The 18,157-nt window shown below is 39.1% G+C and overlaps 1 protein-coding gene across 2 annotated transcripts in view; it reads right to left on the reverse strand.

Moving 5' to 3' along the window:
• The window catches only part of LOC121869454 (RING finger protein 37-like), a 39,640-nt gene extending 21,906 nt beyond the window's left edge, over window positions 1-17,734 (reverse strand). Inside the window, exons 1-4 of one of the 2 annotated variants that reach the window (XM_042370815.1) lie at window positions 17,398-17,734; window positions 10,966-11,047; window positions 9,267-10,137; window positions 2,025-2,133 (exon numbers count right to left, since the gene is read on the reverse strand). In XM_042370815.1, coding sequence (XP_042226749.1) covers window positions 2,025-2,133; window positions 9,267-10,137; window positions 10,966-11,046 — 1,061 coding nt within the window. In that variant the 5' untranslated portion in view covers window position 11,047; window positions 17,398-17,734. Of the gene's footprint in view, window positions 1-2,024; window positions 2,134-9,266; window positions 10,138-10,965; window positions 11,048-15,492; window positions 15,594-17,397 lie in introns of those variants that run through there. The other variant, XM_042370808.1, reaches the window with a different exon arrangement.
• Window positions 17,735-18,157: the final 423 nt, after the last annotated feature.

Consider the following 18,157-nt stretch of genomic DNA (forward strand, 5'->3'; position numbering starts at 1 on the left):
TTCTCCAATATGTCCTGGAAATCACACATCCTTAATATAGCTAAAGCTGCCTCACGAAAGTTGGGAATGCTGTAGATGCCGTAGCTACTTCACTCCTGAGCAGTTGCTCCAAGTATATAAGGGATTCATTCGTCTTAACTTGGAGTACTGCTCTCATATCTGGGGTGGCTCTTCTTCAGTCCAACTGTTAGATAGGGTGGAATCAAAGGCATTTCGTCTTATTAACTCTTCTCCTTTAGTAGACAATCTCTCTTCCCTTTCTCTTCGTTGTAATGTTGCTTCACTCTCTCCCATTTACAGGTACTTTAACGGGCAATGTTCGGTCGATTTGACATCCTGTGTACCGCCGGCAAGGCCGTGGGCTCGTAACACACGTCTTGCCCGCGGTGCCCCCCTTTTCTCTGTGGATATCGGTCACATGAGAATAACCCGTTACAGTACCTCCTTCTTTCCTCACACAGCCAAACTGTGGAACGCTCTGCCTTCTTCTGTGTTTCCATACTTATACAATCTGTCTCACTTTAAAATACTGGTTTTCCGGCATCTTCGTGGTGTAGATTAACACAGTATATCCTTTTTCTTCTCTATTTTCAATTTCTTTCTGTTCTTATTTTTTCGCCTCCTAGTCCCCATTGTGGGCCGTTTGACCTGTGCCCGGGTGGGCTAATTCCCGATTAAAAAAAAAGGGGGGTAGGAGACCCCCCCTATATTGCAAACAAGACTCGCAGACTTCACACATTTATTATCAATCACATGACAGTCAACCACAACAGCTCATCTCTGCTCCAATGGAAGAACGTGAAATCAGATTCCAACGCAGCCAATGACACTTCCTACAGACTCAAGGCAGGAAATATGGTGGCTAACACGGCCGGCCTTAAGCCAATTGGACCAATTGCTCCCAATTGGGCCCCGAGCCTAAGGGGGCCCCGCACTAGAGTAATATACTCTCAGCTCGTCAAGTACACACAACAATACATTGCAATATACAGTATATGTAACATGACACTGCAGGTTCTACAGAGAACAGCAATTATTATAATTTTTTATGAATTTTTACAAAGTCGGTAGTGTTTATTTATACTGTTTATGTTCTGATTTTGTTTTACTGTACTGTACCTGTATTAAATAATAGGGTATGTTAATTACAGAACAGCATTAAAAATCATTTCTCTGAAAAAAATTAAAAAGACAAATAAGTAAATAAACGTGTAACAGCTTTTAAATATCTATAAACCTATAATATTTTCTTTTAACAGTATCATGTGATTAAATTACTATATTACATCTTTATGCACATGCACATCTCTGTTGCAAAATATATAGTAGGCCTATATTCAGACTCAAGTATTTCAGTTTTACAAAAGGGGTCGGGGGATAGGGGGTAAATTATCCCAAATGCGGTAAATCTATAAAGTTTGGTAATACATGCGACATGAGGGCCTCAGTTCCTCAAGTTTACTCCGCATTGTTAAAAAACGTTTTCTTTGGCATGGTGACTGACCAAAGTTTCTAGAGGTCGTCAGATTTACGTTTGCTTCCATCTCATGGTGTGAGTTTCCCTTCGTCGAGTGTAAACACAGCTGACTGGATCTTACTACTAGCTTATTAATTTTGTGTCACGGACCCATAAATGAGGTAAGTCTTAGTGACCAAGATATAAACCATATATCTGAAATATGAAGTCACTAATTTTTGGAAGATTACTGTAAAGAGCAGTACAAAATGTTCTATGATTCTACAGACCTTGGCTGGGAACCTGGGGCCCACCAAAATTGTTCCCAATTGGGCCCCATACCTCCAAGGCCGGCCCTGGTCAGTGATTTGTTGAGTACTAGATCACTTACACTACAACAGGGAATGAAAGCAGCATGGTTTCAGAAGCTGAAATTTAAGTAGCTACATTAATATCTACAAAACAGGGAGTGGTATCCAGCATAGCAATAAAGGGTGGGCTAGGCTATGAAAAATAAAAATATGACCTGCTTTAGAACTCATTTTCATACAAATCTGCAATAACTGACCTTTCTAAAGTATATGCATCTATAGAGTGACCTGACGGCAAGAGGAGTGGCACCGTCATCACATCACAGGTTAAAGGGTCAAGGAAGTCCTCTGGTATTTCCAGTGAATCTGCAAGAACATATACAGTATTAAAACTTACTACAGTACTATACAGTATACAGTAGGGTCGGGATATATCGCGAGATAGGGTCCAAGGATGTTTGCTATCTACTAAATCGCGATATATAAGTACATGTAATCATTGGGGAAAATTGGGTTAGGTTCTGGAGGCCAATAAAAGTGACTAAACTTGACATAAAATGGCACAGTCTAAAGTTAGCAGAATATAAGTTACATTGCTGGAATCCTTGCAAGACAGCGAATAGTTTGAATATAGATATCATATATTTTGCAAAGAGATAAAAATTTTAGTCATATGTACTAATTAAGTACTAAAAATTTTATGTCTATTGCGAACTATAGCAGGTTTATATTCAAATTAATCACTATCTTAAAAGAATTCCAGCAATGTTAATTATATTCTCTTAAGTCAATTCATTGACATGTTATAAGAATAAAACAAAAACTCCCCCTACATAAATAAATACCACTAGGTAACCATTGTCCATGCTCCCGGCCCAGCTGTCATAATAAATCAACTATCCTCTGACTTCTGGAAGAGTGACCTTCGTTTTTAGGCTTAAAGTTTTGATCTTATAAAATGTCACAGACTAAAGTTAGCAGAATATAAATTACATTGCTGGAATCCTTGCAAGACAGCGAATAACTTGAATTCAGACATCATATATTTTGCACAAGAGATAAAAATTTTAGCCCTTTGTTATAAAATTAATAATTAAACTAAAATTTGTATGTCTATTTCAAACTATAGCATGTTTATATTCAAACTAATCACTGTCTTATAAAAATTCCAGCAATGTTAATTATATTCTCCCAGGTCAGTTCAGTGACATTTTATAAGAGAAAAATTTAAAGTCACTCTTAAGGACAGATAAATAAAAAAGCACTAGCCCTTGGCATCAACTGTCAAACATATCACCTCACCTCCCCCCATCTTCCATCTTCCCAACCAGGGTTTGGTGGTATTAGGCATAAAGTTTTTATCTTATATAATAACACAGACTAAAGATAGCAGAATGTAAATTACATTGCTGGAATCCTTGCAAAAGAGCAAATAATTTGAATATAGATATCAGATATTTTGCACAAGAGATAAAATTGATCACCTGTACATTTAATATACAGTAAAGGTTTTTTTTTTTACGCGTTTCTTTCTAGTTTACGTGGTACCCCGCCAGTACCCTGCCAGACCTGGAATGTTCACTTTATGCGTGCATCTATCTTTTACGCGGAGAGCGGCTGGCGGTCATCTCGTGCCACGCCATTTTTGGATTTAAACCTCCCGCCATCTCTCCCGCCATGTTGGGTAAGCGGCACGAGTAGGTTGCGCAGTGTATGTCTTTGTTGCGTTATCGGTGACGTCATATGACGTATCAAACTGTGATTGGGCCAAGCATCCTTACCTCCCTCCCCGCTAGCTGTGATTGGTTTAACGTAATATGACGTGCCGCGGGAGCGAAGAAGCCCGTTGACCTACCCACATCAGTTACACCCCTCCCGGCTACACCGTGTATATCGATATCCATTGTTCCTTAAGAATGGTTGCCACCGGACCACCACCACAAAGAAACCTTGCATTACCTGGACCCAGCTGCCCTAAGCCAAAGAAGATACGACGTGCCCTAAGCTACGAAGTTAAATACAAGATCATCCAAGAGTTGGAGAAAGGAACAAGACGGGTTGATTTGGCGCGCCAGCATGGTGTGAACGAATCTACGATCAGGACAATCAAGAAGGATGCAGCCAAGATAAAAGAACACATGAACATCATAAAGTCTACAGGTGCTTCTATGATCAAGTATTGCCACAACACGGTGCTTCTCAAGACGGAGAAGTTACTTGTGAGCTACTTGGTTCATCAGGCAAGACGGAACATGGCGGTCGACACGCGCTCAGTTCAGGAGTACGCACGTGAACTGTACGCAGCAGTGTCACGTAAGATGGGAATTGCAGAGCCCAAACCCTTCAATGCTTCCTCTGGGTGGTTGCAGAGGTTTAAGAAGAGGAACAAGATCACCAACATTAACATTGGTGGTGAAGAAGCTAGTGCTGACCGTGTTGCGGCTCGGGATTTTCCTCCGTTTTTACGTAAGATTATGGAGGAAGGACAGTACACCGACGACCAGGTGTTCAAAATGGACGAATCCGGTCTCTTTTGGAAAAAGCTACCTTCCAAGACCTTCGTTGCCAAGACTGCCAGCAAGTGTCGGGGCCGGAAGTTGCAGAAGGAGCGCATCACCGTCCTGTTTACCACCAATGCCTCCGGTACCTGTAAGCTCAAGTTATCGGTGATCCACAGCGCGCAAGCCGCACTCCTACAAGAACATGGACATGACCAAGCTAAATGTCCACTGGCTGACCACACATAAGGCGTGGATGTTCTCTACTCTGTCCCTCTCCTGGTATTACTGCATACTTATTTTTACCCACAATAAAGCATACCACGACAAATTATATGTATAAGTAATACTACATTATGCAAAAACTAACATTTTAAGAGATCAGAATCACATGGAAATAAAACACGGCCGTCAGCAGAGGCGGGAAAAATATGAAGTTGTTCGCTGTCATATTTCCCGCCTCTGCTGACAGTCGTGTAATATTTCCATGTGATTCTGATCCCTTAAAATGTTAGTTTTTGCATAATGTAGTATTACTTATACGTATAATTTGTCGTAGTATGCTTTATTGTGGGTAAAAATAAGTACTTGTATATATTAAATGCATCCTCCACAAACGTGAATTTGCTACCAGAGTTTAACAGTTATTCATGTACAGTAGGGGGCAGTGAAATTTTGCTCAAAGCTGCACTCTTCAGGCATTGTTCCTTATACATATCTAAGACTCCATGCCAAATTTGAAGCTGATATGTCGAGGTTTAGTCTGCCGCATTTTCTACTGAAATTTTTAAATTTACCTACAGTACTAGCCAAACAGCCGCTGTGGCGGTGCAATGTTCTGTTCAGTGTTTATCAACTTTTTTTCATATCTCTTATTTCATTTAAGTCGTCTTGTTGCAGATGAGTATGGTGCTATGTCTATATTGATTATCAGCCTTTTCTCATTTCATTATGTCATCATGGTTGAGCCTGGCAATGAATATCTCACACATGTGACTCCCAAGACTGGACACGGAAAGCAGATTGCCAAAACTATTCACGAGTTTCTGGTGGAGAAAAATCTAACCCAGCAGCCCATTGTGTGTGTTGGTTGTGATGGAACCAATGTAAATGTAGGATCAGAAAATGGAGTCATTCATCATCTTGAAATGTTACTTGGTCACCCGCTCCATTATTTCATATGTCAGCTTCACGGAAATGAGCTGCCTTTCCGCGCAGTTTTTTATCACTATGATGGTAAACCAAGTGGTCCTGAGCATTGGCGTGGTCCCATTGGAAAGCAGATCAAGGAGTCTTTGTCTGAGCTTCCAGTTGTCGCCTTCCAGCCAGTCAGTTTCCCTGATTTCCCTGTGTTTAATGATGAAGTGGAGAAAGATCTGTCCTGGGATCAGAAATACCTGTATAGGATTTGTAAAGGAGTTATCACAGGTGTTGTTGAAGATGACTTGGCTGCTATTGAGCCAGGTCCTCCCTGTGTGTCAAGGTGGAACACCTTATGGAGTAGAATCCTCAGGCTGTATGTAGCAACATCAAGACCCAGCCATGAGTTGAAAAGAATTGTCATTACAATAATAAAGTTCAGTGCTCCAATGTGGTTTTACATCAAGATACACCCTTACGTAACACACGGCTCAAGGAACGTATTCCAGTCCCTGCTATATATGAAACACCTGAATAGTGAGGAGGAGACGATAGTGAAGAAGGCTGTCCAGAGAAATGCATACTTCGCCCACACAGATCAACTTCTTCTTGGTATGTGTGCAGATGAGGACATGACTGTTAGAGAAAAAGCTGTCTCAATGATAAGAAAAATTAGAGAGGAGAATCAGCAAAAGGAAGAATGCACTGGTAGATCTGAAGAGGAGGAGGAAGATTCTGATGCTGCTGTTGACGAGAATTTGTTAAACTATACTGATGAGGAGGGTAAAGATGGAGATGGGAATGAGGATGTGCCTCCTGTAGTCAACATGAGAAAGGTGGTGACTCCGAAACTAAAGTGGCAAGCAAAAAACTATCATTCCATGATTAACTGGAGGAATGAACTCAAGACTGAGCCTCCTTACATTGCTTCTCTGTCAAATCTACAGGTTAATGACATTCTTGAGACACCATTAGTGGTGCCCAAGTGGCCAAACAGCACTCAGGCGGTCGAGAGAGGCATAAAAGTGATGACTGAAGCTTGCACTGAAGTGACGGGATACGAATCGAGAGATGGATATATTAGGCAAAGATTATTGTCTAGGAAAATGATGCCAAGGTTCCGCACAAAAAAGAATTTCAATATGAACTTGTAATGATTTTCTATACGGTGTACCTGTAAAATAACATGTGAATTAAATCGATGTCACCCATGTAAAATTTATCATTATCCTGGAAAACATTAAATGACACCTAATTTTTGGCATACACTAAAAGTTGACAAAAAGTCGTTCGCGATGCGGCAGGGTAAGTATGCATGAAATGGCATGAAATTTTGCACAGGTGTTTGTTACAGCCATACAAACGATGCCTGAAAAGTGCAGCCTGCAACTCAAATAAAAGTGTTTTTTCCCTGCCCCCTAATGTACAGTATAAAATTTCTGATAAACTTCCAATGTACTCATGTTTGAAATAATGAATGTATGTATCTTTATATAATTTAACTAAATATCTTCTCGTCAGAAACGGTCATCCCCAAGATTATGAATAAACTCCTTTAGAAATACATCATTACTTCAGGACCAAATCAGTCAGGTTTGCAACAGCCAATCAGCTCTAACTCTTGAGAAGTTGGCAGGGCATCTTTTCTCAGCTGGGAAAAAATGCACTACAGCTCCTCCCCAACTTACGACGGGGTTGGGGACCCAAATCCAGGTCGTAAGTCGAAATGGTCGTAAGTCGAAAATGCTTATATAATACATAGAAAATCTAAAATGGGTGTACAGTATCTTTTTTTCTTCTCAGCACCACAAAACTCTCACTTTTAAGCTTGCCAGCCATTTTAAAGTGAATTACAAACAAAAAGTTTGTCAGTACACTGACGTTGGGACTCGAAAATACGTAATTTGAACAATTTTTGGTACGACTGAGGCAGGTCGTAAGTGCAGGTGGTTGTAAGTCGAGCAGGTCGTAAGTCGGGGAGGAGCTGTATAGTACTCAAATGTACTAAGCTAAAGGACTAAAAATTTTATCTTTTGTGCAAACTATGAGATGTTTATACATAAATTAATTACTATCTTGCAAGAATTCCAGCTAAGTCAAGTCTGTGACATTTTATAACAAAAAACTTTAAGCCTAAAACCACCTTCATCTCAGTAATCGTCATCACTTGCTGCCTGGGAGGAGGTGGGGTGTTGACAGCCAGAAGGGGAGATTAATGTGTATTTGTCAGGAACACAGGAATAAATTATAAAAGGCGGGGAGTTTAAGTTTTTCACTTATAAAATGTCACTGACTTGAATTAGTAGAATATAACTTGCATTGCTGGAATTCTTGCAACATAGCGAATAATTTGAGTACAGACATCCCATAGTTAGCACTAGACAAAAATTTTAGTAATTAACTTAGTACAGTACATTTGAGTACAGGTTGTGATAATTTATGTGGTTGCTCCGCAGTTGTGGTTGTAGTTTCAAAGCTTCGTGACATCACTAGTGTATAATGCGTCTCCATATGCCCTGGTTTATTCACTAATTGGTTGTCTAAGTGCAAAAGTAGCCACATAGAGCCATCATGTATAAATTAATTTTAAAATATTAATTCTTAAGTAAAATGTTATAAGACAATGGTTTAGTAGTGCTGTTAATGTGTGTGCTGTGTAAGTGTCTTGGCATGTCACCTCACCACCTAACTCCCTCACCTAACCACCTGACTCGTCACCTAACCACCAGACTCGTTAGTGCAGCTCGGAATTACATTGATTTATTACTGTATTATTTTACTTTAGTACTATATGTACAGTAGCTAAAACAACTGTCTGTGCAGGTGGGGGTCGATATGCTCCAAAATTTTACGTGTGACTAGAGACAGCCCTCATATACCAAAATTTATCATATGGTCTCATATTGTTTCCCACAAATTATGCACAGATAGTTGTTTTAGCTACTGTACATATAAAGAAATATTTATATTTGCACAGTAATTATAAATAGACCCATAGCAGAAAAATCCAGTGTTCCCAAGCAGTTGGTCTTCCCACCCAAGCACCAACCATGTGAGGATGCCGGGAACCCTTGTCCCCAGGCCCTGAGCAGAAAGGTTTGGAGTGATTTTCTCACCATTTTCTCAGATTTTCCAGTAATTGCGTATTATTTCATAATCAAAATTTGCTCCCAGACCCAGGAATAAACAAATTATAAAATCCCCCCCCCCCTTTTTTTCCTCTCAAAAAATGCTTCTCATTTTCAACCTCAGAATTTTTTCCCAAACCAAGAATTTAGAAAATTTTTGGGAAAAATTCTGAACAAATTTCAATTCCAAGCAAATTTTAATTCCTGATATTGGAGTTCCGGGTTTGAGCGATTCTGGCTAACAGAGATAATACTTTATTTCTCTACAGTATTTCATTGTAAATATTTCAATGCACATCACTTTATCTCTTCATAAGAATAAATATTGAGGTTGTAAGTAATAAATATTTGGAGAGCAATGTAAACACCATGGTAGCCAGTTTTAAATCGCGCCCAGGACACACACACCTCTCGCTTACTGAGCCAGATGCATTTCTGAGTGTTTTTCTGGAGGCTGTGCTATCCAGTGCAGGTTGAATGGGTTGCCACATAGCCTTTAAACCTGATTCCATGCATGAGAGTGGCATGAAGAAAGTGATGCTAAAATTTGAATTAATTTGAACAGGAACTTTTAAGAGAAAATAAACTATATGCCACAGTGGCATGTCTGATCATACGGCAAAATTTTCATTTACATTCAATCAAAATGCCACATAGGAGTAAATGATCCCAAGAGTGTTAAATGTACAGTACAGTAATTACGAGATATCCATCTATGACTCAATAAACCTACCTTTGATCTTTAACGCTTCGCCAATAGGTATTTCTCTCTTGTTTTCTTCTGGGCTTGAGTTGTACATCCGTGGCACAAGAGGCAAAGAATCTTCCATTTTTATTCGATTAGCCCATTTTTTCAGTAGTTCTTTCCTTTCAGTTTTACTTGAACTTATGCCCGGCTGTCCCCATATCTCCACCGAACGTAAAACTGGTGGACCTTTCTCAGATGTCTTTAAGATTCTTATTATCACTTTCTTTACACATCTGAGGGCTAGTCTATTGGGATGCCTCAGGGTACCATTATAAACTCTTGAACCTTGGCATGCACCTCCTAACTCTGGCACATGAATATTCATCCACTGTTTATAGTGAGGGTTTTTTAGAACAATTTGCTCTTCATTTTGGGTAAAGTACTTTCCCACACAAAAATAAATGTCATCAATCTTTTCTTCTAACTCTCCAATTGTGTGTTTAGATGGTACATTGTCTGAGTAGAGACTGGTGGAGAATGCAGCTGAAGGACCTGAGTCATGAAGTGATGGAGGAGGAGAGCAGGAGTAAAAATTCATGGAAAGAGGATACGAGTTCACAGGTTTCTGAGTCTGAGAAGCACCAGCAGGGCCACTGCAGGCGAGACCGGATGAGGAGACATCATTAGGACTGGACGAGGCACCACAAAGCTTCACTTGTTGCTGCTTGTGTTGACTGTGTTCCTCAGGTCTGGTGAAGACAGCAAAGCCAGTACTGCACATGTGCTCAAGTTTTGTTTCCAATTTAATATGACTTATGTCAACAGGCACAGGGAACTCTAAGGATATATCAATAGGTGGCCTAATGAAGTATTCTAACATGAACCCTTTTCTTCTAGCAGATGGGTCACCGCTTATCTGGAAATAAAAGTACTGTATAGGTATAAGGAGATATCATGCCAAAATTTCCCTTTGACATTCAACCCTCAGAATATGAACAATAAATGTAAAGAAATCCCCAGTTTATGTTTTGAGCCTAATACAAATACAGATACCATACTGGCTTTTGGGTTTGGAAGTGGCTCTCAGATTTGACCTATTCTGAACCTGGAAAAAAATCACTGGTCTTACACTTATTTTTAAGATAAAATTATAATTTAGTGCCTGAATTACCTGAATATTAGACACCCCAGTTTATTTCACTTGAAAATGAAACTCCTCAGTTTATTTCACCTGATGATTAGTGTACAGAGTGATTAATTTTCTGGTGAAATATGCTGGGGTGTCTAATACTCAGGTAAAACAGGTTGGGGTGTCTAGCTTTCAGGTGACATAAACTGGGGTATTTAATATTCATGTACCGTAATCCTATTGTTATGGTATTCCTTTATGGGTCTTAATGTTTTGAAGAAAAAAAAACACACAAACAGTAGGCTAGATGGAGATGTACAATGACTAGCCCTGGCCTCACGTCTGAAGCACTCAATCACTGCAGCATCTCACCAACAAAACTCTAAAGGACTAAGGCTGACTTTTGTTGTGGGACTGAATGATGAGGAATTCCTCTATTCTCCATCACCATATATACAACAGTACAGTACAGTACAGTACCTATGTTATAATGATCCCACTTAGTACTGATCTGTTTAGAACTTAATTCTCCGAGGTGTTTAATCATCGGATGAAATAAGATGGGGGTACAGTGTACAATATTCAACTGAATCTTCATACTGTGTTGTGTCTTACCAGGTTAGTAACATCACGGTCGTCTGTTCCAGGCTTGTTAGTAGCTATTCTGGGACTAAGGCAGCCTGCACAAAAATTCATTCTGTAATATATTTAGATTATTAGAAAAAAAATGTCACATTCCTCAATGAGAATGAATTTTAAAATCAATTGAGACAACTTTCTTTTTAGAAACTAAGGGTAAACATTGACTTTATAGGAGTCATCTTAATGAAAATTTTCTGGTGTTAGCCACATCTCAAATGATACAAATGCACGTACAGTGGTCCCTTGGTTAACGAGCACAATTCGTTCCAGAAGGTTGCTCGTTAACCAAAAAACTCATTAACCGAAACCACTGTTTCAATGGTGGTAAAGTACACTTACTTTGAGGTGTGTATGTAGAAGGCTCCTGGATGATGAAGATGATGATGGGAATTAGAATGGGGGTGGAGGAGAAGGGAGAAGAGAAGGCATTGGGATGGAAGAGAAGTCACCCCATGGTGCCATTTCACCCATAAAATTTTAGCTCTCTTGGTGTAATTCAAGATTATTTTCTTTAAATCAACACTGCACTGCATTATATATTGTCAATATGTAAAATAAATTTCAAAATGACCAATAATTTGCTTGGAAACACAGAAAAAAAGCGTTTAGTTGAAGAGAGTCTCAACCAAGATGTTACCTCCACTGAAAAGACACAGAGACTGACGCCTGTTTGGTGTGTTGACAGGCTGTTTGGCGCGCATAAAACTAGTTTCCTGTACAGTCAACCCTCGCTTTACGCGGTCCCACATTCTGCGTTTCCACGTTTACGCGGTACCCTGCCGAAACCGGAATGCTCACATTCCGCGGTGCGTGTACCCCGTGTACCCCTTTACGCGGGTGAAGTATAATTTTTTTATTTAGCTCATAAAATTCATACAAATTATCCGGCCAGAATATAATTTACATTGCTGGAATTCTTACAATTTGATGATCATTTTGAATATAAGCATCATAGATTTTGCATTAGACATACAAATTTTAGATCTAATGCAAGTATTTTGTTTACTCTGAGTAAATATGTTATCTTTTGTGCAAAATATATGAAGTGTATATTCAAAATATTCCTGGTCTTGCAAGGAATCCAGCAATGTCAATTATATTATCCTAACTTTAGTCTGAGGTATTATTTATTACTAAAAATGTAAATATATTGTTATAACCCAATCATTTCACTGGTAGGGAGGGAACGTGGGGGTGAGGGGTAGGGAGGGAGGGAGGGACCCAGGGAGCAGATGGGAAGAGGGGGGGTATTTTGATTGACAGATAGTATTTCAGTAAGTATATTTTGTTTATTTATTGAAGATATTTGTTTTAGCTCATAAAATTCATACAAATTACCGGGCCAGAATATAATTTACATTGCTGGAATTCTTACAATTTGATGATCATTTTGAATATAAACATCATAGATTTTGCATTAGACATACAAATTTTAGATTTAATGTAAGTATTTTGTTTACTCTGAGTAAATATGTTATCTTTTGTGCAAAATATATGACATTTATATTCAAAATATTCCTGGTCTTACAAGGAATCCAGCAATGTCAATTATATTATCCTAACTTTAGTCTGAGGTATTATTTATTACTAAAAAGGTAAATATTCTGGTTTCTCCCACACATTTATCTGGTAGAGAGGGTTGGTGGGGGGTGGGGGGGAGGGAGGGACCGACCGACCATCTGGACCGGTTGGAAGAGGGGGGAGGCAAGGTGGGGTACTCTGATTGACAGATAGTGTAGTGAAGAATATTTTTTTTTTATTAACTGAAGATATTTGTTTTAGCTCATAAAATTTATACAAATTACCCGGCCAGAATATAATTTACATTGCTGGAATTCTTACAATTTGATGATCATTTTGAATATAAACATCATAGATTTTGCATTAGACATACAAATTTTAGATCTAATGTAAGTATTTTGTTTACTCTGAGTAAATATTGTTATCTTTTGTGCAAAATATATGACATATATATTCAAAATATTCCTGGTCTTACAAGGAATCCAGCAATGTCAATTATATTATCCTAACTTTAGTTTGAGGTATTATTTATTACTATACCTTAAAATCTAGTGGTTTTCCCCCCAAAATTTCTCAGAGAGGGAAGAGCCAGGGAGTGTAGTGTGAGAAGAGGGGGAGGGAGTTGAGTCCATTATTTGAATGGACATTAACTTGGCGACTGTATTTCTCTATTTCTCTTAAGTATTAATTGTGTGCATGTACCATCATAAAATTAAGATGTTATTTTTACTAGAACATAGGTATTGTGTTGGAAAAAGTGGAATTTGGGGGTCAGCCGGTCTCTATTTCATTTAATCCCATATGTTATGTTGTTACCTTTACGCGTTTCTCACGTTCCACGGTACCCTGTGGGTTGAATTAACCGCGTAAAGTGAGGGTTCACTGTACTTCAATTATGTTCAATTATTGTTAAAATGACTAAAAAATTTAATATTAAACTTTTAAAATTATTGAATAGTATAAGCTTCTTGATATTTACTAAAATAGTAAGGAATTTAAGCCCTAGAACCGATTACTGTATTGGCGGACTAATACTACAGCTGGTGGACCGCCAAATGCAAGCGAAAACATGTTGAGGTCCGCTCGTAAGAAACTCGTTAATCGAGGGATTGCTCGTTAACCGAAGTTAAGAATCTTATGGAAGGTAAATCGTTAACCGAAATCTCGTTAACCGAGGGATCACTGTATAAACTTTAATACAGGCAACCCCCTGATATACGATGGGGTTATGTTCCTGTAAAACTCATCGCTAGGTGAAATATCGTAAATAGGGAGCATTATAACATTGGGTTCAATGGAATTTGTTCCCAGCTAGTCCCCAACCACACATGTACCCCCGACAAAAAATTTCCTACACTACTACTATCAGTACAAAACAAGTAAAAAACATTCACCACATCATATTTGACACATCTGGTCATCATCACATGTCCTCTTCAAGGCTTGTAGGTGGAGTGGAGATATCACTCTGACTCCCACACAGCCTCTAGGGAGTCTCAAGCTGCTTAACAATGTCAAGCTTCACCTCAGAAACACCATTGTCTTGGGTGCCTTGGCCTTCCCGGACATTTTCAAAGTTACACTGCTCGCTTCACACTTACACACACAGAGCAAAAGCATTTGTCACATAAACAGAGCGAATGATGATAACAAAAACAACGATAGCAGCCGACACTGCTCACATTTTCAAAACAACAGTCGAGGCACTTTAAAATTACAAAAACATAAAATATCACTTTGCAGTCACCATGACACAGTTCAACCTAAATGTTAGTTCTGTCCTCTGACTATATAAATAAAAAACAAAAAACAAAAAAACACTGATGATAAGTACAATGTATGATACTGTCCGATAATTGTGAGCCATGTGATGACGGGTTTTACGGTCGACAAAGAACCAGACCCAGGGATGTAGTGCACGGGTTGAGTGTGTGGCGGCGCGTGGGTAGGCTGACAAGTGAAGGTAAAGATACATAAGGTTAAATATTGTTGCCTTATAAAATGTCACTGATGTGATGTAGAAAAATATAACTTGCATTGCTGGAATACTAGCAAGACAGCGATTAATTTGAGTATAAACAACCCATAGTATGCGCTCGAGAAAAAAAATCCGACCAATGGCTATTCGATGTATTGGACATCATTACAGCGAGTTGTTTTGATCGTATATAGGGAGAAGGGGTTAATTTATAACCATCGTTAAAGCAAAATATCGCAACTCAGGATATCGTATCTCAGGGTTTACCTGTACATCAATAATATAGGCAGTCCCCAGTTAACAAATTTATTGTGTTCCTGAAAATGTGTTACTTTATACTTTATCCTCTTTGCTACTGATCAACCTGTTCACCACTTGGGTAGTCAGTCACATCTCTCTTACAGGGTACACACTATTGGCAAGCAGTGGGCATGTACTGGTTCTAGAAAGTATCTATAACTGCGCCAGTGCTGGCAAGTCTGCTCTTAGATGGGCTCACACTCAGTGTCCACATCTCTCTCTGGCAGGTTATTCCAGGAGTTCATAACTCTCACTCCAAAATTACTTGCGCTGACAATATTCTTAACTTGTGGCCTTTTAACCAGAGACTGTGACCTGTAGTTAGGTAGAATAGTTTGGTTCACTTTACAAACCACAAATTATACAATGCAGCAGTACCATATCTGGTACAGGTATGGGACTATTTATTCATCATGCTTGGAACCTGGTAGTTGCCAAATAGGGTTATTTCCAGAACTTGGAGTGCCAAGCCTAAAATGTACAAATTGTACAGTAAATCACCTGTAACTGACAGTGTAGCGTCTGTTCAGATCATTATATTCACCCCTTAAAAGTAACTAACTTAAAATTGTAGGCAATGGCACTATAAACATCAATAAAAAAGCATATAAATACTGTAGCAATAATGAAAGCATAAACAGGGAAGAAAAAAATATTGAAGTCAGTGTACACACTGTGTCACAGTCACCCCTGATGCTCACCTCAGTAATGCTGCAGCATCCCTACCAAAGGTGCTTTGCACAGCGGACCCCCCAACCTCCATAAACGACTTAACTGTGAAAACACAGATTCATAAAACTTTAAATCCTGAAGAAGTTATTCTCTTTTTTTGGCACTTTCTCTATGTAGGATTGTGTGTGTGTGTGTGTGTAACAGAGTAAAGGAACAACTAACAACTTACATACTGTATATCTACCTGAAATTACACATGAAACAAAACTATACCATAGTACAGTACGTAACACATAACTATTCCATAATACCTGTACTTGTATATGTAATGATCGTCTTTCTTGTAGAACTCGGCAATAAACTTAAAAATAATCGTAGGAGCACAAATGACAACCAACCTCCACCACAGCCATTGTGAGACTGGTCAGTGAAATTAAAATTGTACCCAGGATGCTTCCTTTGAAAAAAAATTAAATGTGATTGGTTGAAAAAACAATCGTGTGATGATATCGATATACATCATTGGTCACGACTGGATGACGTCAGTCATTATTGAGCATGTGTGATGCGCCGATAACATCTCGCAGATGAAGACTGAAAACTGCGTAAAACCAATTAAATTCAATTGTGTCGCTATTATCCATTCCCGCCTGGTATATATGGAGTTCAAAATGCTCAGAATAGGGAGGCTAAATGTTTCAGTAGTTTATAACTTTTGTGCGTGCTATGTCCTAAAGTAAAATAATACCCACAATAACAACATAAATCGTCCTTATCTGGATCTTTTTATATTAGTGCACCATCTCTCAGTGTTATAAACATGTTTTTCCGATGTTTAGACAATTGCGTATTATTTTACTTTCGGACATGGTGAATCCCAAAGTTATAAACAACTGAAACATTTATATCTCGCTATTCTGCGCATTCTGAACCTCATATATATACCTGGCGGAAATGGATAATAGCAACACAATTGAGTTAGTTGTGGATCACGCAGGTGCAATATTGACAGACGTCATCCAGTCGTGACCAATGATGTATCGATACCAGCCCGAGAATTTTTTTTTACCAATCACATTTGCATTTTTCAAAGCAGCCTGGGTAAGGATTTGAAAATCTATGGCTTGGAAATTCAATCAGTGTGACAATGGCCGTGGTAGAGGTTGGTGTCAAGCGTGCTCCTACGATTATTTTAAGTTTATTGCTGAGTTTTACGAAAGATGGTAAAGCTATAGAACTTCTACGTTATCAAGGTGTTCTCCCTAAGTCTGTTGAGTACCCGCACTGTAAATTACCCTATAAATTTAGAAAGGACAAGCATCAGTGGTTTTGTAATTGACCAAGAAGGGTTGTAAAGAAGATAAAAACGAAAATTTGTAAATACGTGATCTCGGATTTCTAAGGAATGTACTTTCAGGCATGGCACAGCCCAAAGGTTTGGTTAGGTTAGGTTAGGTTAGGTTAGACAACTCGTTTTCGTGTTCTGCCCCACCCAAAAGCCCGATTCACCAGGCTCTCTCCCATTATCGTTGGGTGGGGGGAATATCAATTTCCGCCAAAAATGAAGGCCATATTCGTTTAAAACACACAAAAATACACTAGAAAAACTTGTTGGTCAACCCCGAGGGGTTCACGTCCGAAAGTAAAAATTTACCTTCAGTTCAAAGACACCTTCTATATTTTTGTCGAAAATTAAGGTTAGGTTAGGTTGGTTTTTGGTGATTTTGTTTGTTTGTTTGTTTTACACTAAAAATGGGGTAGGTTGAGTTAGGTTAAATTTCTTTCGGTTTTAGAAGTGTCATAGAAGAAAAGTATTTTAGAATTCTTAACATTCGGAAAAAACTACATATAACACCGAGATAGAAGGGTGCACTAATATAAAATGACCGAAAAACGGTGCACTAATATAAATTAAGCCTCATCTGTCTCCTTACTTTACGTGTTAACGTGACAAGAAGATGTCATCTTGAAGTATATATACTGCACGGGGATCTGTGCGACGTTCATCAAGGTCTCCGTCACTTTTCTTCAATATTTTCCTTTATTCCATGTGTTGTTAGGATGTGGTTGGTGTCTTCTGGGTGTTCATTTTCCTTCAAATTGTGTACAAACTGCATAAAGGCTTCGACGGGTCAGCACAAGATTATTTTCTGATCTTGCACAGAAGGGCGTGTGAATGTTGTGTACTTGTGATGAGACAAGTGAACCACTGAGCCCCGAGGCCCGACAACCAACTCCCTGAACCCCGAATCCAGCTCTTTACTTATCGTTTTCTTTTCTTTTTTTATTTTATCCTCTTCACCACTGATCGCCTCGTTAGCCGCCCGGGCGATCGGTCACGTCTCTGTCACGCACTGTTGGCAAGTACTGGGCATGCACCGGCTCCTGAATGTACCTGAACCTGCTCCAATGCTGGTCAATTTTTTTTTTTTTATTGGGCACCCCCCTACATCCTTGTGTAAGGTGAAGCGCAGAAGCGTTTACAGCGCCCAACAGGGAAGCATGCTAAGTTCATGCTTGCCTTTATGTCTCACGAGTTAAGGGCGTAAGAGTCAAGGGCGTAGAAGCCTGAAGAGTCAGTGGTTTATGTCATGAAGTTATTGGAAGCTCCAACAACTTTCCCTGAATACGAATTCGCAACTTTCGATTTACACCAGGTACCTACTTTACTGCTAGGTGAACAGGGACTAATGG

Source organism: Homarus americanus, unplaced genomic scaffold (assembly GCF_018991925.1).
Source record: "Homarus americanus isolate GMGI-L3 unplaced genomic scaffold, GMGI_Hamer_2.0 scaffold32583, whole genome shotgun sequence".
In the NCBI taxonomy this organism is placed as follows: domain Eukaryota; kingdom Metazoa; phylum Arthropoda; class Malacostraca; order Decapoda; family Nephropidae; genus Homarus; species Homarus americanus.